This window comes from Silurus aristotelis, assembly GCF_946808225.1.
Source record: "Silurus aristotelis genome assembly, chromosome: 12".
Taxonomy (NCBI): domain Eukaryota; kingdom Metazoa; phylum Chordata; class Actinopteri; order Siluriformes; family Siluridae; genus Silurus; species Silurus aristotelis.
In genome coordinates this window covers 18,365,709-18,391,511 of record NC_139585.1, presented here as the reverse complement: position 1 = coordinate 18,391,511, position 25,803 = coordinate 18,365,709, and the positions used below count along the sequence as shown (strand labels likewise).

The 25,803-nt window shown below is 39.2% G+C and overlaps 2 protein-coding genes across 3 annotated transcripts; one reads left to right on the top strand and one right to left on the bottom strand.

The window, feature by feature from the left end:
• The first annotated feature begins 7,968 nt into the window (after nt 1-7,968).
• On the top strand, nt 7,969-11,621 carry bhlha15 (basic helix-loop-helix family, member a15). Its single transcript, XM_083555669.1, has 2 exons — nt 7,969-8,317; nt 9,770-11,621. The coding sequence occupies exon 2, from the start codon at nt 9,800-9,802 to the stop codon at nt 10,316-10,318; it is 519 nt and encodes a 172-aa protein (XP_083411795.1). The 5' UTR covers nt 7,969-8,317; nt 9,770-9,799; the 3' UTR covers nt 10,319-11,621.
• Nucleotides 10,683-25,516, bottom strand: tecpr1a (tectonin beta-propeller repeat containing 1a). 2 transcript variants are annotated; one of them, XM_083555637.1, is made up of 25 exons: nt 24,708-25,516; nt 23,745-24,215; nt 23,483-23,665; nt 23,291-23,413; nt 23,079-23,201; nt 22,772-22,946; nt 22,537-22,637; nt 22,306-22,407; nt 21,194-21,342; nt 20,331-20,881; nt 19,596-19,741; nt 19,345-19,500; nt 19,006-19,155; nt 18,582-18,739; nt 16,556-16,683; nt 16,344-16,446; nt 16,170-16,266; nt 15,939-16,018; nt 15,782-15,838; nt 15,015-15,189; nt 14,713-14,848; nt 13,935-14,027; nt 13,672-13,778; nt 12,209-12,328; nt 10,683-12,105 (listed from the first exon to the last, which is right to left on the bottom strand). In XM_083555637.1, the coding sequence occupies exons 2-25, from the start codon at nt 23,967-23,969 to the stop codon at nt 11,971-11,973; spliced, it is 3,573 nt and encodes a 1,190-aa protein (XP_083411763.1). In that variant the 5' UTR covers nt 23,970-24,215; nt 24,708-25,516; the 3' UTR covers nt 10,683-11,970. The 2 variants fall into 2 exon arrangements, with proteins under 2 accessions (XP_083411763.1, XP_083411762.1); XM_083555636.1 differs by having other exon boundaries at nt 23,745-23,977; nt 25,260-25,515.
• Nucleotides 25,517-25,803: the final 287 nt, after the last annotated feature.

Below are 25,803 nucleotides of genomic sequence, written 5' to 3'. Positions count from 1 at the left end.
TGTGAGATTCTTAGATTAAATAAAATTATGAACTAAACAGTAACAGAGTAACAGCAAGACAACATATTTACCTTTAACAAAGGTTTACCAACTTTTAACAACACATTACTTTATAATAATAATATTGTTAACAATAATAATCATTATTATTGTTATTATTGTTATTATTATGTAATTATTATTACTAATAATAATTAATAATAACAATGATTATGAATAATTATGGAATAATAATTCATGGAATAGTCATTAATGGTCAAAGCATTCACTGTTTGGACGATTGTTTATTGATTCCATATCTATGTTAAATTGAGATTGTCTTTATCTCGCTTTCTGTCTCTCTCTCTCTCTCTCTCTCTCTCTCTCTCTCTCTCTCTCTCTCTCTCTCTCTCTCTCTCTCTCAGCCCCGTTCCTTTTAGGGATAATTTGCCCGACTGTGTTTTTGCCCACTCTACAGAATATGCAGTGCTGCTAAGTCAAGTGGAAAAAGTGTCGAATGTCTGTCCATTCATCTTCATCAGGGCTCTTCTGTGAAACCAGACAGGAGCAAACCCAACTGCAAGGAAACACGAGCACCCTCTTCCTTCTCGCCATGTGCCTGAATGAGATACCATATGCATCTTTTTTCACTGTATATCTGCAAGTATTTGTGGGGTGTGTCTGTTTGAGTGTGTGCTAGCAATCAATGTATGAGCGGTCCACTGGGAACAATATCCTGGTGCTGATGAGTGTGACGAGGAAAACTCCAGCATCAGTGATTTTGTTGCCAGAGGAGCCTCCCAAACACTATGACCATCCTCTCAGTACGACTGCTGGATATTGTGCATATGAACCAAGACACGAGAGAGCGTTGTCCACTTCATCCGATATGGTCTGCATTAAACAGAGAGTGGAACAAATTTCTCAATCCGTGCTCAATCACTCCGTTTCTGATTCATTTGGCTGTAATCGGCACCCTTTTATCATGACCACTAGAGGGCACTACATATTGCTTAGGCAGTATTCTCAGTGGTGGACACAAGAGGGCATTGAAGTTCTCTACGAACCTGTACTCAGAACACTTAAAAATGTCTACTCATGTCAGTCTGGGATCCATCAAATTTGCGTCCAAAGAGTGATTTTGAATTGCAACGTGCATTGTCGATGGATTTGTCCTTGTTTACCATTTGCTTAACAATTTCTGGTGTTACCTTTTATCATTCAACCTCTATGAACATTGTCAGTAAGCCATCAGGCCATAGCTGCCCAGTGCATCTCATGGTGAGAAAGTTTCTGTGATGATTCAAGTAAACTCCAGACTCCATCAAAGTGTGCTGAGACCCAGTTTAGCCTTGAAACTGTATATTATAACTGAAACTTTGTTGATGCGAACATCCCATCTTATAGTTTAGTCCTTATAGTAATTTATCAAGTTGATTGTGTAGGACTTTGGTCTATAAACAAATATCCAACATCAGTAAATCAGTTAATCACAAAACCCAATAATTGGTAAATAGATAGCAGCAATAAAAAGTAATATATTAATAGCATTGTCTAAATGATAGAGATCAGTAAATAAATTCATTAACAAAAAAGATTAGGTATATGCATACACATAATGAAGGAGCAAATGGAGAAGCCATTGGAAAACAAATAACCAGGCAGATATTATAAGTGAAATGAAATAAATTTATTTATAATTTATTAAACATTATTTGACAGAACTTTTTTAGAGCAGTTGAAATATGAATTTGTACACAGATGCAAATTAACTGCACAACCTAATGAATCTTTAAAAGAAGTGGATATTGGACAGTGACTGACACCATAATTAAAATACTGCTAAAACAGATTTGATTCAATTTACCACTCATCCATAAAGCCCAGGTTTGTGTCCTTGGTTTTCTGTGAATAGCTTCTGCTTTCTGAGCTGTGAATCTTTCAGCTTCTTTTCTTGTTGGGAATTCATTACATATAATCCCATTTAAATACATTTTAATTGCAGGTTGGAGTTCCTGGGACCTGGTCCCATCTTTGGACTGAAATGGAACATCAGTGAAGTGACACTCAGTAATTACTGTGATTAAAATATATTATTTTATCTCTTGAAAGATCACTGGTCATTTATTTGACTAATGCTACATAGAATGATAATGAATTAATTAGAAAAATAATAAGAAATATAATGTAAATAATGTTCACCATTAGCTAGAATCTGATTTACAGCATAGACAGTTGAATTATTAACTAAAATGAATGATAATGAAAGAAAATCTACTGAGATTTGTAACTACATGTTTGAAGGTCTAAATAAAAAAGTAATGAATATATTTTTGTTTGTTTTTTAAAGTATAATTAAGTAACAAAAGTACAAATTCTTTAGTATTTTCCATGTTGTTTGTTGTGTGAGTTGCATAGTGTTGTGTGTAGCTGTTCACAGAAGGGCCTGATAAGATAAACTTAATCAGGAAGTATCAGTTATTTTGGACAGCATAAGCAAAATCACAAGTTAAGCAAGGATCCAGAGGTAGACTTAGACTTAGACTTAGCTGTGTGTAAGCAACATATCCAGTAAAACTAGTTTGTATAATAATAATTTTAGTCAACTGAGATTAACTTGTTTGTTAACTCTTGAGACTGTCACTGTTAAGAGCAGTTGTTTGGACCACTCCTTACAATTTCACTGTGTGTGTATACGTTTGCAGGGCGTGGGGAGTGAAGGGGTGGAAGCTAAAGACACCTGTTAGGCAAAGAGATGTTAATCCACAAGATAGAAGTGCCGGAGATTAGGCCTGCCCGCCCAAAAAGACACTCTGCTCACACACTGTTGAGGTGTGTGTGTGTGTGTGTGTGTGTGTGTGTGTGTGTGTGTGTGTGTGTGTGTGTGTGCACCAGACAATTGTCCACTCCTAATTTCTCAGTGAACAGGCAAAAAAAGATCTTCATTTGCTAGTACATGCTCTACTTTTATACAACCCCATACAAATGTTTAATAAAAACAGAATGCGATCATTTGCAAGTCTCATAAACCCACATTTTATTCAAAACAGAGTAGAAAACATCAAATGTGTAAACTGAGAAAATGTGCCACTTACTAACAAGCAAATTAAAGGTTTAATTTGATGCAGTCAACAAAAGCTGGAAAAGTAAGTGCTACTAAAAAGAAATGGCTGGAGGAACATTTTTCAACTAATTACGTTCATTTTCTCATTAGAGTATCTTAGAGAGGCAGACTCTTTTAGAAGTAAAGATGCAAAAATCTGTGTCTACAAATTGTGAAACAATTAAAAAAAATCATGTTCCTCAACATAAAGTTTTAAAGAATTTGAATATCTCATTGAAAGAATAATATTTAAAGATTCAGTAAATCTGGAGAAATCTGAACCCACTAGTAACAATGGCAAATAATATATTGCATGCTTGTTATCCTCTGGCCCTTAAGCAGCAGTGATTTAAAAACAGCCATGATTATTTAAAGGAAATCACTGCATGGGCTCAGAAACACCTCCAGAAATCATCGTCTGTGAACCCGTCATGGACAGAAAGTAAGCAAATGTAATTCGTTACTGTACTTAAGTATTTTTTACTTTACTTTACTGAACTATTTATATTTGGGGAGACTTCTTCTTCAACTTCACTACATTTCAAAGTTCAATATATTTTTACTCAAATACATTTTGTGAATTCAGTGGATAAAAACTTAACTGGTAAAGCACACAGAAAACCATCAATCAGGGTAAAGCTCACGCTATGATTTGAACTTTTTTTGATTGCCAGTTGTGGTACGTATCTACTTAGCACGAACATACAAGTCAGCATCAGTTCAACAGCAAGCAGAACATTTTGAGAGTAATAAATGATGGGAGAAACTCCTGACTCGAACTTGTCACAATACCCTTGGGCTTATTTGCACAATTTTTTTTTGAAGAAGTTAAAACAAAAGCTATTGGGCTCATAATAATATCATTCTATTAATAGATTAGTGATCACTGAGAGTAACATTAGAGTCTTGTGACAAAAATGATAATAGGAACATTATAGCCATTATAAATCATACTACTTTGGATACTACATTTGAAGGCAAATACTTTTGTACTTTTACTTAAGTAAAAGTTTTAAGGGAGCACTTTTACTTTTACTGGAGTAATATTTTTCCTAGTGTATCTCTACTTTTACTCAAGTACATTGTTTTTGTACTTTGTCCACCACTGCTGTAAACACAGTTTATCGTGTCATCCACAAATGCAAGTTTAAAGCTCTATTATGAAAAGAAGAAGCCATATGTGAACATGATCTAAGAAAACCACAATCTTCACTGGGCCTAAGCTCATTTGAAATGAAATGAAAACTGCTCTGTGGTCAGACAATTTAAAATTGAAATCTATGAATTAAAGACGAGAGGGACCATCCACCTTATCATCAGTGCTCAGTTCAAGAACCTGTCTCTCTGATGGTACAAGATAATACCTATAAAATGGACAGCTTTCACATCTGGAAAGGCACCATCAATGCTGAAAGGTATATATTTGTTTAAAAGCAACCCATAAAATATGGGTTTATTAGATTTGCAAATCATTGCATTCTGTTTTTATTTACATCTGACATGTACATCATAAATTTTTCCAACTTTTTGGGAAATGAGGTTGTAGACATGTGTATGTCTGTGTGTGTGTTGCTTCTCTGACTTCGTCACAGCACCAGTTGAGTCATCGTTTTGTATGCTGTCTGAGTCACGAATTTCAGGGTTGCCTAGTGACCATGGCAGGGAAAATGTTTCCTTTTGCGTAGTTGCTGATGCTTGGTACCAATATTTATTCAGGACCTGCTCTACGAGAGCAGGAGAAAATGATAAATTCTCTGTGACAGGATGAGTGTTCTTCCATTCAGAAAAATAAAAAGCTGACTGACTAGTTCTGTACTTTTCCGGCTTTTGATTCTTACTTAATCTGGTCCTTGGAGCTTAATGTAAGCAACTGTGTCCAGAAAAGCATTGCAGTCTCTCAAGAAGTCATTGTTTATTGATTAATAGTAGTTTAATAGTATTTACTTTGCTTTGATATCTTTCAGGTCTGGAAATTCGTTAAGCCTCTGCTAAGAGTCCTTAAGACAGAATGTACCTGTATTAGGCCTAATTAAACAAAAACAATGCAGGATTCATTATATGGTCATTGTTTTTGCACTAATGAGCACATCATATATTCTACATATTCAAACGTGTCCTATTTACAATTAGGTGGATTACTGTCCATGCATAAAAACCTGGGTATGACACTGGATACAATACCTCAAATATTTTTCACTTGATGTGACCCTTCATTGGTTTTGTTCAACCATATGTACATATAAATCTCAATCAACTCACTAAATGTAACCAGTTTTAGTAAAAAAATTTAAATTAAAGACAGCATATTGAACTCTATCAACCAATCTAACCAATGACCTAAAAGAAATTTTTTACATTTAATTGACACTCATTTTGCTACTTTTTAGATCTGCACCCAGCATATTAAACATGTATATATGACTATATATTTACACCTCGATTTATAAGGTCTACTGGTCACATTAAGTTTTATAATTTTTATAAGTCTTATAATTTATTTCAGCAGATGTTTCTTCTCATTTAACCATAACATATGCACAAGGTTTGTGCTGCTGTACAAAGTTTAAGATAATAATCTACAGCACATACCCACTGGGCTTCTGAATATTTTAAGTAAAAGTGGTAACTGGACGATTCATTGGTGTTCAAGATAAAAGCAGACGGACAGAGAGAAAGAGAAGAAAGAGAGAGAGAGAGAGAGAGAGAGAGAGAGAGAGAGAGAGAGAGAGAGAGAGAGAGAGAGAGAGAGAGAGAGAGAGAGAGAGAGAGAGAGAGAGAGAGAGAGAGAGATGCTTTAATGATTTTAGTTGATGCATTTCATGGTCATCCAGCTTAGGCCTGCTGACATAACAGGCCATTATTATTTTCCTCTCATTTGGGTACCTTCTAGCTCATGGAAAAAGTGACTTATCTGCCTCATCCACGATTTATGACAGTGCATGAGGCAGACGTTAATGCCTTGGTTCCTGGCTGATCTCTGGTCCACTGAGAGCACAAGAGGTGTAATGATGTCACAGGCAGTATGACATCAATAAGTGGCCAATGGAGCATCTGTTATCATCACTGGTCATAACAGTCCAGCAGATGTGAAGGGTTTGACTATATATGCACTCAGCGAAATGTTTTAAGTCAGTGGTTGTATTTTTTATTTTAGTGTTGCCCATTATGACATGTTTTAATTCAAATTGTAATAATTAGTTTTAACAGTAAAGCATAAACATGATTAAAAACCCATTTTGAACAGTCTCCGAGTTTGCCGTACACTTTTATCTGCTTGCCTACACTTCACTCTTAGGTGAAAAGTACAGGTGTAAGGCACACTTGTAGGAAGGACCAGTATTTGGTTAGCTATTTTTAGACTTGCCCTTGAAGCCAGCCAGCTGTATCCTTTTGCTCATGACAGAGGCATTTAAACTTTAATTATGTGTTGTTTTCCTAATTGAGTTATTGAATCATTGCTTGATGTGTTATCTTTGTGCTTAAGACAGAAATAGGTTTTACACAACATTTACTTTGCTTGCCAGAGACGCTGGAAAGTAACAAATGAAGCTGTGCCAATGAGTAACTTGTTTACAAGAGATTATGAGGGGTACTTGAGACTTACTCCTGCAAGCAGAGCAGGCAACTCAAAAACACTTTAGTATTCACACACAAAAGAAAATGCAGTTATGTAAAATCTTTGTTAGAGGATTGTGGAAGATTTGTGTTTGGTCTACATGTGCATGTTCTGTATGTCTATACCTGCCGAATGCATTAATTGCTGATAGAACTACTGCTTTTGAGCTGCTGCTGGAGCACTGTATCAGGACCAGTGCCACCTTGAATAAATCGTGTTCTTGCATAACACATTTCCATAGTCTCAGCAGCTAGACTAGGTTAGAATAAAACAGCAGACTAAGACTGGGAAGCCTTGGCACCCGTTTGTATGTTCAAACTGTGCACACCAAGGACATCTTTGCGTGTGTATGGTGAGTGTGTGTTCATGAGGAGGGGCAGGAGAACGCGACTGATAGCCCCTGAGAGCTCAGCAGGTGTGCACTACACATTTACCCCAGAAACATCCTTGAAAAGGTCCCTTTGCTACACCTAATGTTACACTCTTACTATTACGACCTTGTAAACACACTACAATTCAGCTACTAAGCTAAGCAAGTATAATGATCATCGTTATTTGAATTGCTTTGCTCTCGACTGAATTTCGAACGAGATTATGGTTTCTTCTAACGTTATCCAGTATCTGTGCATGTTATATTGTGTGAACTGTACCTTTCCTTTAAATATAACTTCAAACAAACTATGTTTGATTTATATCATGTTTGATTAAGCAGTTGAAGTGTATTAACTGGGTGGATCACAAACATCCAGTCTGACAGGTTTAAGAAAATAAGTTGTGCGTAAAAAGTTGTAAAAAGTAATAAGCCAAAAGACATTCACACAATGGCAATAAGCCATTCAAAAGAACTGGGCAGACTTCATAATGGGGCGGAATTGTGGTAGATAAGACTGTATATATATATATATATATATATATATATATATATATATATATATATATATATATATATATATATATATATATTTTTTTTTTTTTTTTTTTCTCCTTACAGACTTTGTCTAAACCCCCCCACCCCCCAACCAACACACACACACACACACACACACACACACACACACACACACACACACACACACACACACACCACCCGGGAAAAAATTTAATTTAATAATAAAAAATTATAATAATAACCACACACACACACACACACACACACACCCTTTATAATTTTGCCGAGTGCCGCAAAACATTCAAATTTATAACCGTTTCCTTGCGCTTTTGCGACACATGCGCGCCCCCCCATCCCCAGGGGCACTTCCCAAACCTCCCCTCGGTGAAACTAAAGTGCCAGCTGTGATACCTGTAATAATCAGGCACTGGGGACTATTTTATTACACTATTTAAGTGAATAGTGTGCGGTTTTGGAAGGTTCCGCAGATCTCTGCTCTTATTGGTGGAAGCAGTGCTACGTGGACATAAGACAGAAACAGGTATCCGCGCATGTGACCGTTATCACTTCAGTCGATTTTGGGAAAGCGGTGAGCGCGACAGGAGGCTCAGCTCCCTGTGAAACGCTGATGAGGGTCTGATGAGCTGATGAAGGGTCTCTTTATTTAATCCCTGTCTGTCATTTATCTCTCAGTGACTTTTGCATCAGTTGTAAATAATTCAGCTTTACGGTAAGATATCACTTTATTTCATCTAACTATCACTTTGTCAAATAAAATAAGAAAAAACGCTTATTCACAATGCAGTGACTGTATAACTGAATCTGTATTGCTAAAAACAAACTCCACACAGTTTTATAGTTTTTTCCACCTGACTGAGAATAAGATGCTCCACAGCTTCTTAGGTACAATGGTAGAAATTGTCTAATCATGGAGCTGAGGGAGAACTTGGCCATGACCATGTCCTTTATCACACTAAAGAAATTAAAAGCACAGTTCAAGCAAAATATCCGCCTTGAAATGTCCTACAGAATAATGTGTCCTGAATAACAAACTTTCAAAATAAGAACGAATAAACTGAAACCTTGTGAGGACTTCTCTCAGGCTGTGTGCTGCTGAAGGCAATTTCCTTGAAATGTCAACATTACCACCGAACAGTAAAACAGTCTATGTACAAATTTAACAACTTAAATTCTTTGTGCATTCATGGTTTAGTCTTCTTAACTCTGCATTTTCTTGTTTCTGAGTTGCTACATCTTTCGTACCATGATTGTTCATCCATGAGTGTTCTAGATTTAAGGATACACTTAAAGAGATGTACATCAGTGATCCATTGGCCCAGGTTGCACTTTAAATTATGCTTTAAATGTATGCTAAATTCATGTGTCCAGCTAAAAAATATATTCTAAAAGTTTGAATGATGTTATTGCGACGAAGTACACTTAGGTCCTACAAAGGTATGCTGTATCTACTAAACTGGCATCTTAGTGCAAAGCAAAAGTTTACCCTGTTTTTCTAGACAAAAATACATCACCGTTATTTAACACAACAGTTAACAGTCTTAAAATGAGAATATGACGACATCCAGGATAAGTTTAATATATATATATATATATACAGTACAGACCAAAAGTTTGGACACACCTTCTCATTCAAAGAGTTTTCTTTAATTTCATGACTATGAAAATTGTAGATTCACACTGAAGGCATCAAAACTATGAATTAACACATGTGGGATTATATACATAACAAAAAAGTGTGAAACAACTGAAAATATGTCATATTGTAGGTTCTTCAAAGTAGCCACCTTTTGCTTAGATTACTGCTTTGCACACTCTTGGCATTCTCTTGATGCCTACTTTGAAGAACCTGCAATATGACATATTTTCAGTTCACTTTTTTGTTATGTATATAATTCCACATGTGTTAATTCATAGTTTTGATGCCTTCAGTGTGACTACAATTTTCATAGTCATGAAAATAAAGAAAACTCTTTGAATGAGAAGGTGTGTCCAAACTTTTGGTCTGTACTGTATATTGTATAGTGTACTGTATAGTGTCTCATGGCTTGTAAAGCCGGTATAATTTTGTGTGTCACATTTGTATTGCTGGAATGACCCAAAAAGCATATTTTCTCTCACTCCAACATTGTTAATCACAGAGATGTGTTTTTTTTCACCTCAGGGCCTGCACGGTGGTGTGGGTGATTTAAACATGAAGTCTAAAGGAAAGAGTTCAAAGAGGAGACAGCACTCATGGGCTGAACAGGAGCATGCTGACCTGCAGCTGGATGTAGAGCCTGGCTCTAGTGAACATGAAGGATCTGAGGCCTCTCTCCCACTGGGGGCGTCGTGGCGGGAATCAGGCATCGAGGGCCGTGCCAGAACAAGGATGGCCACGCGCCGTCGCCGATGCCAACACAGCAGTGCCAAAGAGAGCAATGTGCGCAGGCTGGAGAGCAACGAAAGAGAGCGGCAGAGGATGCACAAACTGAACAATGCGTTTCAAGCCCTGCGGGAGGCCATTCCACACGTCCGAATGGACAAAAAGCTCTCCAAGATTGAGACTCTCACACTGGCCAAGAACTACATCAAAGCCTTGACTACCATCATCCTGGGCATGTCTGGGACCTGCCTGTCTGACATGGAAACTAAGCAGCTCCTGGACAGTGAGGGCCACAACGATCTGTCCAAGTACCTGGATCATATTCGTAGCCTCAGCCACAGCAGCTAACACCAGCTCTGCCCACTGTAGCATCCAGACCACTGAAAAGTGTTAGACTGTACAGTTCTCCCTGTAAGAGACACAGTGATGTTAATGAAGAACTCTCGGACTAAAGAGTTGGGCTCTGAGATGCTTACATAGTAATCAAATTCCAATTTTGGTTTGAAAGATTATTTTGTCTTCAATGCTGAGCTTTTTCCAATCACAATGTGGCATGATGAGGCAGATATACCCTAGTTCAAACATTTTACAAAGACCAAGTCATAAAAAAGAACTGTACATTAGAGAGTATATGATGACAGGCATACAGAACCTATGACCCTTTCCCACAATAATAGGGAATTACAGTGATGGAGAAGAAAACTTTAAAGAATAATTTAAAGTCACATTTATTGGAAGGGAACATGACATGCATACATTAACACGGGGGAGTGTTTTAATATACCTAACAACTTCACGTATTTTATTACACCATAATTTTAGCTTTTAACAGTTCACCGTTCCATATATTTCCAGAGTTCAAAATCTTCAAAGCCCATCACATATTTCAGTAAGGAATGTAAACAGAAATATGGTGCAAACTGTACAAACCTTTTCTATTTATCGACATTTTACCAGCGTTCACATTATTGTTTTATTTTTTGTGTCTCTATATTTAATGATTTTATTTATTCCTATCCACACATAATGCCCTAAAACCATGCTTTAAAGAGAAAGCCATATTTTACCCACACGCATAAAAGTCTCATCAAAATGACAATGATCATACTGTAGTACTAAACATAAAGAAAGAAAATAATTGATATTCTCCAAGATCTCATTTGTGCTGCCTTTAGAACAATACAGCTAGTTCAGTCCTCCGTCATTCATTGTGATAAAACATATCCTCTGAATTGTTAAAGCTTGGGTATTCCTGAGAAAAGAAAGAAAATTGTCGAAATGTTAATTATTGCACAAGTTTTGACACCACTATCGTGAGCTTACAGATAACAGCCAGCTGAATGTACAATGATTGTTTTTCATAGTAGCCAGCTCACACGTCCTCTTTAAGCTTCTCAAGAACAGGATCTTACTCCGGTTTTAATGTTAAGTGCTTAGTAGGAAAAATAATGCGTTGCCAGTAGTCAATGAACTTATGGTATACGTCTGAACTCTATCACCTTTTTTTTCTTCAAAGATTCTTTCCATGCTGGTAAAACGGCCTTGTCTGTGCTTTGCTTGTGATGTCTTTACCTTGTCTACGCCAAGCTCTGAACACACTGTATTATTTGCTAATAAAATCAAATAAAGAAACAAAACAACAACAAAAAAAGCAACATAGACTAAACACATGTAACCACAGACAAATAAATAAATAAATAAATAAAATACAATTAAGACCTACTATACAAAACAACTGTAAAAAGTCTATGGTTAAACATTTTTAGAAATATTCTAACCAATGTGATGACATGGGAACGCTTTCTTTTGGTATGAAGAAAGGATCCAATTAAGTGTGTCGATGCTGAGGGGTAAAGGCTTGAAAGACAGTCAGAAGCTTTTGAGCATAAGTGTCGATTCCACCACACATTAACTATAAGGCTAAAGGGGAAGGACGGGCTGCTACAGCAGGGCTACGGAGTACAAAAAGGGATGGAAAAGCAAATGGTTGCTAAATGGTGTTAACATCCCACGGTGTTGCCGTTCATTTCTGGCGTCTGCACGCCGCTGCTGTTCCTGCGGTCAGTCAGTGATGGCATGCGGATACGTGGTGCCTCCAAAGCATTGCCTCTCACTGTGATATAGTCCCAACCACCCTGTTGGGGACAGGAAGTTTGTAGTTTTCAGGCTTAATTTGCTAAACAATCGTACAATGAAGCACTGCACCACAGGCTTAAGATCACTTAAAGACACACCCACCCCGATTCCGTAATCCCACGACTGTCCTTTAGGTTCCAGTGGCTGAACCCCCAGCCTGCGGCAAACAGTACCACAGCTCAGACTGTGGCTGCCCTGCACCTTATCAGCAATGATCCACACCTGAAAACAGCAATGCTGGATTATGAGTGCTCAAAAAACATGATATCCAAATGGTTAAACCACTGTTATTCTATGTTTAAATTGATTGCTGCAAGTTGCAAGTCACTGCACTAGGAAGCTGCTACAGCTTTTCTACATTTACCAGTGACTGAATCTTAGATCACGTGCACTCTTGAAACTTCTCTCCCAGTGGTATTCACTACATTGTGCTTCTCTATATACTTTTGCATAGTGTCGCTGGACACATTAACATTTAATCACCAGTAGGGGTGTCCTCGACTGTCCTTTAAATCCCTGCTACTAGATGCTTCTCTGTCAGGCACGAATCATGGAAACTAAAACTTTATTCTCGCGAGTGAAAAATATTTATTTTATTATTTTATTTATTAAAAACACTATCATAATAGGCTGTTCTATGTAAAATCGTGACATTGAGCACCACCATGTAAACAAAATGGCATGATCTTTGTTTCATAACACCTCTGCAAAGATTCGACTGTGAGAGTGGTAGTCGAATCAGGCTCCTCCTATCAAAGCATCTAATCTTAAACTATTCGGGGTCACCCCTGGTCACCTGTGGTTGCTCATGTTGCCAGAAGTTGCCAGCTGTCTATAAAAATACATGATTTCGATTGCTTTGCAGCTACGGGTCACTGTATGTGTGAACGCAGCTTAAAATAGTAGTTTCTAAAGATTAGTACTATACATTTATACCACAATACGGCTGTTGAGTTCTTGATTGTGTAGGGGTGGTTCTGTAGCTGTGACAGTGGTTCTGACTAATTCAAAATAGTTTTTGAAATAAATGAAGGGAAAAGTCTCCAAGCTTGCATATCAGCATTGAACTGGTCAGCAATGTGTTACTACTGTATTATCTATGGTATAGCACATCTGTACAGCAGCAGCCAAGCAACATATGAACATGTGGCCATACTGTCCTGACATGTCAGAAATTTCCCTATTTTGATTAAACAATGATACTAGTAGCACCTGACCATAAGATTTCTTTGTATTTTGTGAACGTCCCATTCCACATTTAGTCCCCATTTACTGTTATAACTTCCACTTTTCTGAAAACATGTTTGACTAAATAAGTGTGGTTGTGGAGGTTATCTTCATTCAGCCACAAAAGCGTTAATAAAGTCAGTCGGCGTTAAAAAACATATCTTTGTGCACAGGATCGATCTCATGCTGGGAAAATTAATGCTACTGCATCCAAAGACATGCTACATACTTGTGCGCCTCCAACTTTGTAGTATCAGTCCGGGGAAGAACAACATATAGCTGGAAATATCAGCTGTCCCAATACTTTTGTCCATATAGTGTATGTGGTTTCTACATACCTGGTCGAGTGGCCCCACAGACACTTTGCGTACATTATTTGAGATGTGCTCCCATGATGAACCCTGAGGGTAGCTGGGTGTCACACCATGCCGATACCACAAGTTTCCTGCAGAGACAGAACCACACTTTATTATTACAGAAAATGACACAATATTAACCCATGGCTTGCTGTCATATCATGCATAATATGTCCAGCTTCGTAACAAATACACATGTGTGACAAATAAAAAAGATTCTGAGTCACAGCTAATGGTGATATTACCATTTTCATCCACTGCACAGACTGATGTCCTGCCCACCGACAGCTGTTTGAGTTTTTGTGTAGCTGGAGCGGGTATATGGTACCAGCAGTCTCCTGCAGAAAGAGAAAAAGTTTATACACAACAGTTTGCTGCTTACAGAACCTGGGGCATCACATTGAAGAGCCTCCTCTGAATAGATATTTTTAAATTCGACTTGCCCGAAAGTTAAAAAACGCACATCACTGAATGTTATATAAAAAATAAAGAAATGTATTTATATAATAAAGAAATGTATTATGACTTTTTTTAATTATTTTTTTTTTATTGGGTGCTGAAACCAGAACCAAATCATATTTCAGTTAAGACATACAGCCTTTCACGGATGAACTAGTTCTTTTCTATAATCTTTTGTCTGATGTCCCTTATAGAAACTGTGCAACATTTCCACATGGCTGACAGTTTCACTTTTGATCTGCTTCTCAAACCGTTTGCATGCATCTGTGCTGAGTGGAACAAACGTGCGAAGGAAGCAAAATCACTTTAATGACTATTCATATATTTCTAAAGAATTGAAGGACTATTTTCTTTCATTTTCTGTGCTTTTTCTATTTATATAAAAAAAGCATTGAAGATCAACAGTAAATCAGATTATTAATGGTCAGATCACACAATTATCTCCAGATTATTAATAGCAATTCCATTAGCTGTAATCTTTAAGGAAAGATTTTTTTAAACGCAGGTCTTTAACAGTGGCATTTGATAAGAGAAACAATGGCTTAATAGAATAAATTGTGTGACCTGCAGGGTTTTGAGAAGACACAGCTCCTCTGTAGAATGCCGAGCCATCTTTGGCAATAGCCCACACCTGATACACCCCTCCAATGGAGATGGACTTAAAAGGCTGGTCCGTTCCTACATGGAGCCATGATGTTCCCTAAAAACCCATTAAATATGACACAAAACATGTATTCATTCAGGCTGTGGACATTTTGTTACCATGATTGTATGCTATTTAAAAAATATAATTTAAAAAAAGAATATTGGATTTTAGAACAATGAAGTAAAAATGTGTGATTAAGTGTTAATAAATGATGTCATACAGCAGGTGTGAGTGAAGAGACCCCTAAACGACAAAGCACATCTCCCTTGTTGCTGATGGCCCACAAAGGCACCTGCTCCACTGCGGTTTTCGGGCCAGACGGCATAATTGTAACATCACTTAGGGGAATGGGTGGGACTTCCTGCCATGGCCCTGTTGTAGTGAGTTTACACTTCCTATACAAAAAAAACAAAACAAAAAAACACAGAAAAAGACCTGGATTGCTCAACTGATTGTCTGGTCATCACGAGGTTATCACAGCCCATGAACCAGACTCAGATGGCCACACTTTCTAGATGCCCATTGCTCCACTAATGAGAAAGACACAGTTAAGACTGTCCTCCAAGCATGTTTAGCTGCATTATGACAATGCGTGTGTAGCAGTTTTAAATATGCAGCAGATAGACATATTAATTAAGTCTCACCATCAACAAAATAATTCCTGCTGGGCACTAATGGCCAAAAATCGGTGATGAAAAAATGGTGGCATAAGTGGTTAAAAACAAATTCAGGGTCAGCATCTATTGTGTGTATTGTATACTGCTAAATACACTCCTAAATATACTCCTAAAATGAATGCATGTAATAAATGAATTGTTTTAACTTAAATAAATCATGACCTACAGTATATATTACAAAATTATATCTAGCTTAGGAATAGATGAGATAATATTTTTTAATAGTTGGGTCATGATATGAAGACTAATGAGTTTTAATTCAACACACATATATACGCATACACACACAAAAACTGGGAGGTAACAATACCTGGCCCAACGTCTGCGACGGACAAAGTCCTTCAAGGTTTTATGACTGTGGTATGACCTAACAAAACAAACAATGTTGTTAGCAAGAGCAGCGTGTGCGAATTTCGAGATCACATTACATTGCACAGATGTAATTTAATGAATATTTGCAAGCGTACGCTGGAAAATCTGCTGCATACTGCCAGCCCTCTCTGTCTGTTCCTCCAGTTACACCATAGTCGATGACCCAGTCTGACACCTGCCAAACAAACAGACATGCTACTAAGACCTTTACCTCTCATTATAATAAGACAAAGAATTACCCAAAGCTTTCTCAAACAAATACTACAAACAGATGTTATCAGAATAGGATTATAGGAAACTGATGGCTATTGAGTAGCATCCCACACCCATGTCCAATGAGGAGAGGGGGGTTTAGTGTTGGCCTTGGTACACTCTTGGAGGCCTGAAGCATCACTCCACATGTAGCGATCAGTAGGGAGCCCCCTGCAGGACATACACAAGAAGTAAAGTGAGTATATTCCAAATTTTTAAATCACCAAATGTGAGGGTTTGACATTTACTTGTTCGTGTAGCCAGTCACAGGATTCCAGCGCTGGTTCTCATAAATATACACACTCTTTACATCGGTCTGTGTGTAGATGTTGTCTGTGCTGCTAGCAAGGCCTGGACATGAAAGAAAATGTTAGTTAAATGAACAGATGATATGTCTGCAGTTTATAGATGCACCACATACATATTGTAAACAAAATAATAATTTAAAATGGTTGTTTACCCTGAAAGAAGCCTCCCCCATAGCCGCCCGTGTACACCCAAGCTGTGTGGTCATAGCCGATTCCCCACACCACTCCTAGACTGTTACACTCCACAACTCTCAGGTGTCCTCCAACTTGCCGCCAGAACCTGCCCATTAATGAAAACACTCTTAGTCCTTGAAACAATAAATACTGTAATTTTGCCAAACCATGAACAACAAAAAAAATACCTAAACCAATAATGAGTGATATATGAAGCTTAAACAATATTTTAATGTTTAAAATGCTCTCTGAAGTAACCTTGAAACTATCCAGCCAATAGGGATGCAGAAGCCAGTGCACTTAGTGCTGGTCCCAAGCCCAGATAAATGGGGAGGGTTGTGTTAGGAAGGGCATCCAGCCTAAAATTTACCAAATCAAATATGCGGATCACAAACATAAATTTCATACCAGATCGGTCGAGGCCCGGGTTACCAACGACCGCTAAAAGGTATTGATAGCCAACAGAGTACCGGTGGAAATTGGGCTACAGTTGGCTGAAGGAGGAGAAGAAAGAAAGACGTCTACAGAGACAGCAGGGAAAGGAGAAGTGGAGGAGGGTTTAAACTGTTCTATCATGGTGTGGATGAAAAGAGAAATGGTGTAGGGGTGATCCTGCAGGAACAATACATTAAGAGTGTAGTGGAGGTGAAGAGAGTTTCTGACAGGGTAATGAACATGAAGCTGGAAGTTGAAAAGGTGATCATAAATGTCATCAGTGCTTATGCTCCACAAGTTGGTTGTGAGATGGAAGAGAAGGAAAAATTCTGGAGTGAGTAGATGAAGTGGTAGATCTAGGAATGTGCCTAGGAATGAACGATTGGTGCAGACTTCAAAGGCCATGCTGGTGAAGGGAACAGAGATGATGAGGAGGTGATGGGTAGGTATGGCCTTAAGGAGAGGAATGTGGAAGGGCAGATGGTGGTAGGTTTTGCGAAAAGGATGAAAATGGCAGTTGTAAATACATATTTTAAGAAAAAGGAGGAGCTTACGGTGACGTATAAGAGTGGAGGATGGTGCACACAGGTGGATTACATTTTATGCAGGAGCATAAATCACAACATGAAGTTATGGGAAAGAGAATTGGAAGCCAGGCTGAGAGAAGAGGTGAATATCTGTGAGCAACAGTATGATTTCATGCTGCGAAAGAGCACAACAGATGAAATATTTTCTTTGAGGATGTTGATGGAGAAGTATAGGGAAGGTCAAAAAGAGTTGCATTGTGTGTTTGTGGATTTAGAGAAAGCGTACGACAGGGTGCCGAGAGAGGAGTTGTGGTATTGTAATAGGAAGTCAAGTGTGGCAGAGAAGTATGTGAGGGTGGTGCAGGACATGTTTGAGGACAGTGTGACAACAAGGAAGTGTGCAATAGGAACTACAGACTGGTTCAAAGTGGAGGTTAGATTGCATCAAGGATCAGCTCTGGGCCCTTTCCTGTTTGCAGTGGTTTAATTGAAGGTGTAATTGAAATGGTTTGGACATGTGCAGAGGAGGGACACGGAGTATGAAGAATGCTGAGGATGGAGCCATCAGGCAGGAGAAAAATGGAAAGGTCAAGGAGGTGGTTTATGAATGTGGTTAGGTAAGACATGCAGGTAGTTGGTTTGAAAGGGGCAGATGTAGAGGACAGGGTGGTATGGAGGCGGATGATCCACTGCGGCGACCCCTGATGGGAGCAGCCAAAAGAGAAGTAACATTGAAACCCTAGAACCAACTAAACTATATCATTCTGGACTGTGGATATTTGGGGTTCTTTTTCTGTCTTCCTCATATTCGACTGAGAATGATAAAATGTTCTTCCTGGAAAGAAAAAAAAAAATGCATGCCTGCACAAATCATTACTAAAGTTATAAAGTGTGGCAATCATTGAGCATTTACTTTGTGTATTACTGTGTTGTAATTAATTATAATTTGTATTCCTTATTCAAGGAATTATTCAAGAACAATTATTCAAGCCTTATTCAAGAACATTGAGCATGCAGTCCAGTGGACAGAGAATCGGCTCACATTTGGTCACAGGGTGTAGGATAAGGAGAGGCCTCCAACCCTGGTGTGGGTTCACTGACAAAAATGTCTCCTTTGCAGGTAGTAGACCAGATGGCTTGTTTGGAAGGTGGACCCTGGATGCCACGGGAATCACAGCAGGACATGTTGAGCAAGGCCAGCTAAGTGGAAACATAAATGTCACTCAAAACGCAGCCACAGATAATGCACATTAACACAATCTACTACCTATTATAGAATGCCTCCCTCAAACATCATTAAACAAGAAGCCATGTCAGGGTTAATTCAAGGTTTCACAACTCTATCTCTTTGAGAAGTGTAAAACTAAACATTTACCAACTATCGTATTCCTACCTCACTCACTCATTACACTAATAATATTGTGTTAAATTGCAATTACTGTTTTGTAAGCACAGGCTTTCCTTACCCAGTCGTACATCTCCAGCTCAGTGGCAGCTGCAAGGCGAATAGGCCACCTCTGCTTAGTCCTCTCCGGTGTGTAGATGGCAAATGTGTGCTTTGAGTCATTCAGCACGTGCACTAGGATGGTGACTTCGTTAATAAATGCATGTAGGTACTAGAAGAGGAGGTAAGAAACAGGACACTTGTTCTGAACTGCTGTTGTGCATTGCTATATTATAGAGTAGGCTACTTGTGCAGTGGATATTGGTATTGAACTAAAAAATCTCTGCCAGCCTGTGGAGATGACCATTAATGAGCCTGCATGTTCTATTTAATTTTATTATAATATTTGCGAGGAAATCACCTTCTTTTCATCATTAAAGGTGTAGTATATGAACAGGATGCCATCCTTGTTGCCCTCAGCTCCTGAGAATTGCTCCAATGCAAACTGCACATCCAGCCACTTATGAGGCTTCCAGTCCCTCCACCACTGCATGGATCCCTTTTTCACCCAAACAGACTGAAAGAAACGAAAGAGAAAGAGAAAATTGCAAAACTGAAAGAAATACAAGACACATTCAGCTTTTAGCTTCACTAATTCACATAGAGCAGCACCTGCTCAATGGCCTGTTCATAATGTCTGAAGTTTTCCATCTCTCTCTTGGACCTCTCGTTTAGCTGTTCAAAGATCTGCTTGCGCCAGGCTGCGGTCTGCGCCGGTGTGATGGAGAGGGTCATGGCCTGCACAGAGGAGGCTAGACCTGTATAGAGAGGATGTACATCTCTGGTAAACTTTCATAAACACCTACATTTAAAAAGAAATTATAAATAATGAGTGTTTTCTTTGCAGCAACTCTACATATTAAAGCCTATACAGGTATATATTTTGTGGGAAAACTTATGAATTTAGAACAAGGAAACATTGTAGTAGTTATAAATAATATGGGTTCAGAATAATAAGACAGGAATACAAAGATGTTAAGCAACTGTAACTGCGGAATAAGAGCCTCTTACTGGATGACTGATAGTTGTGTGCTATTCAGACACGTCACTTAATCTCCAAGAGGAAGGCCTTATTTGTCCCATGATACAACATTAGAAGATATCCAATGTCAAAATACAGGGTCAGAACTTATAATCACTGGGCTGTTACTGCTCCAACTGGCACTAATTTACATTAGCATGCAGTTAATGGCCTTGCCCATGTTTGAAGGACTCAACAGTGACATTTTGGTGGCCTTAGGGTTGCAATTCACAACTTACTTTATTGATCAGTAGTCTGAAGTTTGAACCGCTTACATATAAAACAAATACTGTTAAGGCTAAAAATATCTAAGACGAGAAGCTGACCTGTAGAGTTGAACCAAGGGATTTGGGTGTGGGAGTCAATAAAGCAGCCTCCACCACTAACCCAGGCCCACAGGGGGCGATCATCGGGTCCGTATGGCTCCTCAATGCCCAGATTGTAGGTGGCTACAGATGACAGGCTGCTGGTTTCAGCAGCATCCCCACCACTTCCCACGGTCAGGTGTGTCTGAGCCTCCTCCAGGTCCACGTTGCTCCATTGGGGATCCAGCTGTCCTAATTGGCTAGAAGAAAACAGCACATTCGTGGCAGCATTGTCCTTCCCATCTGTATCTCCCTCTGCACACTCCTCCTCAGGAATAGACGTAGCCTGCGTGAGTGTGCGCTGCCCAATTTGACCTTCACGATCAGACACCAGCTCTGAGATGAAACTGTCGCTGGTCACTTTGGGGATTCGTTTTTTAGTAGCCTGATCAGCCTCAGTGCAGGGCGTCACTACTTCTGCTGCTGCTGCTTTCTCTGTTTCAGAGTCCACATCACTCAGGATGGAGGCCTGAGCCTGCAGGCGCACCTCACCCCCAAAAAAACACCCAGCACTGCAAAAGACATTTGAAATTTTTTGTTTCAATATTTCCACAAGACAACTGACAATATAATCAATGCTAGACCATTACACACACACACACACACACACACACACACACACACACACACACACACACTAGCAGCACACAAAGACACTTCAAAGAGTCATTATCAGACAACACCAGCTGGTGTCCAGGGTTGTTGATTATTCATGTCGTATTTTGAAGGCCAGCCAATGAGAGCCACTACTAACACAAAGTGTGAGGACAGCTCCCCCAAGCTTTCGCCACTGGAATAACACCAGTCTGATGTCCTTCACTCACCTCTGCAGGCTGCTAGCACTAGCGCTGGAGTGAGAGCGCTCGGTGTCTCTGGGCATAGACAGAGGCTTCCAGGCTTTCCCACTCAGCTCACTGACAGTCACACCCTGGCGGAAATGCACCACCCGGTCCTCACAGCTAATACCCCAAACCTGCAACATGATCAGAAACATGTCATGGCCACCACATAAATACTGCACTGCTGCTCTTTGGTGCTTATAAGGTGATCAGAGCTTCTGATTTATATTATAACAAAAAGACAGGCACAATTAAAGTAATTACAGCCTGCAAGCTAAATGGGCCAAAAAGGAACATTACAGAAATAAATAATGCTGAAATATGCTTTTAAGTGTTTCATATACAGATGGTCCCTGAGTTACGATGGAGATCATAACTTGAAAATATGGTAAGTCGAGACCTGGCCTAACCTACTCAGGGGTCCTAAAGAATGGTGATCATTATGAGGTAGTATACTGTAATTTATTAATAATATTAAAAATTGCAGCATATAATTTAGCAAACGAGAGCAATTTATACTTCATAATGTATAAACTTTTAAACTTTATAGTATATATATATATACACATATATATACACATACACATGTGGCAAGGGGAACTTGCACAAGCGCAGGTTCCGGAGTGTAGGGCACAGCTGGACGCACTCTTTTTTAGGGTGACATGGATAAAAAGAAGAGAGACAAGCTAAACTTGGGCACTAAAACACCAAAAACACAGAAAAATAAAAAGGGGACTAAGACCAAGATAATTAAACTCTGTCGAATTTTGGTAAGAGTAATGCATCTCACAAGGCGGAAGATGAAGTATAGTCAACAAACTAATTTTGTGCAAATTGTTCATATTTTAAATTTTTTTTCGTATTGCTTTCATCATTGTAAGGTCAAAAACTTTTAAATCGAACCATCATAACTTAAGGACTTCCTGTATACAGAGCACCTAAAAAAAAATAAAACAAATAAAATGCATTTCTTTTAAATAAACAAAAGCAAATTGAATATTTTTGATTAATGTAAACTCATTTTTAATTATGATTAAAATTTTGATTAACAGATATTCACAAAACTATGCATTAAAAGTTTTCGTCTAATATCTAACCTGGTCATTGAGGCCCACATTAATCATCACCATCTCCCCAACCATCCCGATCCAGCCAGAGCCACACGGATTGTGGGAATTCACACCACGCCTAAACCAGACCTATTAGAAAATGGCAATAATCAACAATGTTACATGATGACAGCTGTAACAAGTGCAAGTTATAACAAGTGAATGAACAAAGCAGAAAGGGCTGTACAGCCAGTGACTCAGCTCCGATTCTTTACATACTTTACGATCTTTTGTCACAGCCCACACCACATTGACGCCAACTGCGACATGTATCGCTCCAAATTCCGGGCTTGGTGATTCCACTACTACCCATGTGGTGCCTAATAATGCAGAAATTATTTTTTACACAAATATGGCAAAAATACAATAAACTATACATTTATAACAGATGTCATTGTGATCAAAACAGTCCTATTAAACTGCATTAAATGTATGTTTGTACATATTAACTTGCCTGTAGGGCAGTCTCTACTAATGCCTTCTCTGACCAGGAACTGTCCCTCCCACAGCACCCCCCATAGAAGGTCAGCCGGCCCACAACTAATCTGCACCACCTCGCCTGGAGTCTGCACCTCTTCCCACACTGTGCCCTCAGGGTTAAAGTGGTTGATGCCATCCCGGAACCACACCTACACCAATACACAGTGACAGTGCACATAAGGCAAATTCATTGTATTGAATTAGTCTTATTTCATGTAATTAGAATTTTTTTTTTTTTTTTTTTACAAAAAATGCCTCATTATAAAAGTGTAAATACAGACCCTCCCCTGCAGAGAGACAGCCCAAAGAGAAATGCATCCTCTGGGCTCCTCTGTGATATCCCAACCACCGCAGCTTATATCATTGAATGGGTCTGGCAGAGATCCCATCTGCTCTGAAGGGATCTGGTGAAAAAAAAAGCAAGCCATAACGTCTGACAATCCAAATAAATGTTCAAACATTAAATCAAGGAATGAGTCTTAGTTACACACACCTTAGCCCAGGTGTCTTGTGACTTGTACCTCCTGTAACGTACCCACTGGCGGCGGCGTACGCACGAGTTCCACTTCTTGTCTTTAGTGTAAGTGGCCGGAAAATCAATAGCATATGTCCAACCCTGCAAATGTGCAATAAATAAGGCTACAGCTACAAGAGCATCAGCAGCTGATTGTGCACGTTCACTTACTTCTTTCTCCGTGGGCTCTCCTCCAAAATTCTCATCCACGTACCAGTCAGTCTCCCACTCCCAGTTCTCCGACAGAGGCTGGAAGCTGTCCAGTGGCTGATGCTGCAGCCCTGTCACATCACTCCACTGCCAGCGGTCACTCGGTAACAAGCGGTCTGAGAAACCGTCCACTGGGTTCCAGCGCTGCCACACACACCTCAAACAAATCAGATGACTTCCTGTGCACTCACTGTAAATGGTGCTTGTGCTGGTTGAGGTTTACCTGATTTTCATAGGTCTCCTCGCGGACGCGGATTGGCACCTCGCTGGCGTGAACGCACAGGTAGATGTTGTGATCACAGGCAATGCCCCAGCAACACTGGAGTGCAGCTGTGACTCGTTTGAACTCCAGCTGGGCATCGCGACACTGTTCCCACTGCTGACCTGCTGTCGAAAGGCTATAAACCCTCCCATACACATCTACAGCCCAAAGGAGGGTGCTCGGCATGGTGCACCCTGCAGCACATATACACAGCCAGCAAATTAGCACCACTTCCTGACTGGAGATGTTGGACTGTTACTGGCCTTTATGGCTCATTTGGCATCGGTTTAAATGTATGCCATTGATTTATAACGTAATTCTTCATTTTGCCTAATTAAATTTATTTAACTATTGTGTTGGTTTTAACATCAGCCTCTGTTCTGCTTTTCTCTTTCACTAACTATTAGGTTTCTATTAACAGCCAAAGAACATCTAGTCAAGTCAAGTTTATTTCTATAGCCCTTTTCACAGCATCTTTACAGAAATCAACAGTGAAGGTGAACGGTGTGCATTTATCCCTGATGAGCAGCCGTGGCGACTGTGGCAAGGAAAAACTCCTTTAGATGTTATGAGGAAGAAACCTTAAAAGGAACCAGACTCTAAAGGGGAACCCATCTGCATGGGGTGACATCAAGAGTTTGATCATAAATCTTTCAACAATACAGAACACTGGAGAGTGAGAACTAACATGAGTACTGGAGTATAAGATTATAAGTAAATGTTCTTTCTACAGTCTTTGGTATAAAACTAGGAGCTACTGAGCTCAACATTTGTGATCATCACAGATCCAGCACCAGCCTCTCCATGCCATAGCCTTTAAACACTCCAGGAGGTCCAATGTCAAAACTCCACACATGTAGTGGGATCCAATTGGCACTGGTACGTCCCTAGATGGTAGGGGATGTTTGCGAGTTCGGCATCTACTTCTTTAACAAAATCTACTTAAATGTTATTGGATGAAAGTTGCTCCTCAGACCCCCAGGTTATTAGCCTCTAAAAGTCATGACTGCCTCTGATCAAGCCACCAAAAGTCCAATCAATGAACCCTGAACAAAAAACAAGCCTCAGATCAGCTGATATGCAAATGGCATAAACAAACAAAAGATCTGATGGTCGAAATTTACATTCAGGAAAGCAATTCTAACCCTGACTTTCATTACATAAGCTCGTACGTGGTTTGTTTCTGTTTTGAAGCACTGGTAATACTGTGTATTGATCTCTGTGACAAGGGAGACCGTGATGAGGAAATGCAAGACAACAATGATCGTGAATTAATCATGAAATGTCAGTGTTTATACGGACTCAATGGCAGGACCTCATGTGAGACAATGCAACCTTCCTGGAAATCACAATGCACTAGGGAAGAGGCTAAGCAAGGATATAGCAAAACAAGATTGTAAGAAAGCGGATATTTAAAAAAAAATTCTTGTCCAGTTACAGCACTTTCAGTTGCAACACTGTTCTTATCTCACTTACCTCGATGTTATCGGACATAAGGCTTATCCGCTGGGATTATAAACAGATCACTAAACGCAACTGAATGAATGTAAACTGCTTCCAATTCACCAGCTATTTCCCACCTCTCACCACTAATCCCCAAACAGGAAGTAGTCAAATGTGTTGACATCGGCTGAATCTTAAATTGATCACTTCCCAATACATAGTGCACTAAACAGCGCGTAGAAAATATCCATTTAATGCCATAGGAAGTGCACTCATGCAGGGTTTAGGGAGCCACTTGGATCAGCTATGTTTTGAACCTGCTGTAGGCGGTAGAGGGCCGTTGCTACCAGTGAATTGCATAATTCAGCCAGCAGATGGTGGTAAAGCATTACACTGTCAAAAAACACTCGCTTGTCAGATCAGGAGATTGCACTGGTTTCAGGTAGAGACTAGAGGAGTTTCATTCAACTATTATTACTGTATTTCTAAATTCCTGGATTCTGTAACAAAATTGTATGATATATTTGAGCTTTACAGATGTTCCTGAACATTCTAGGCATTCTAAGTTTATGCTTAT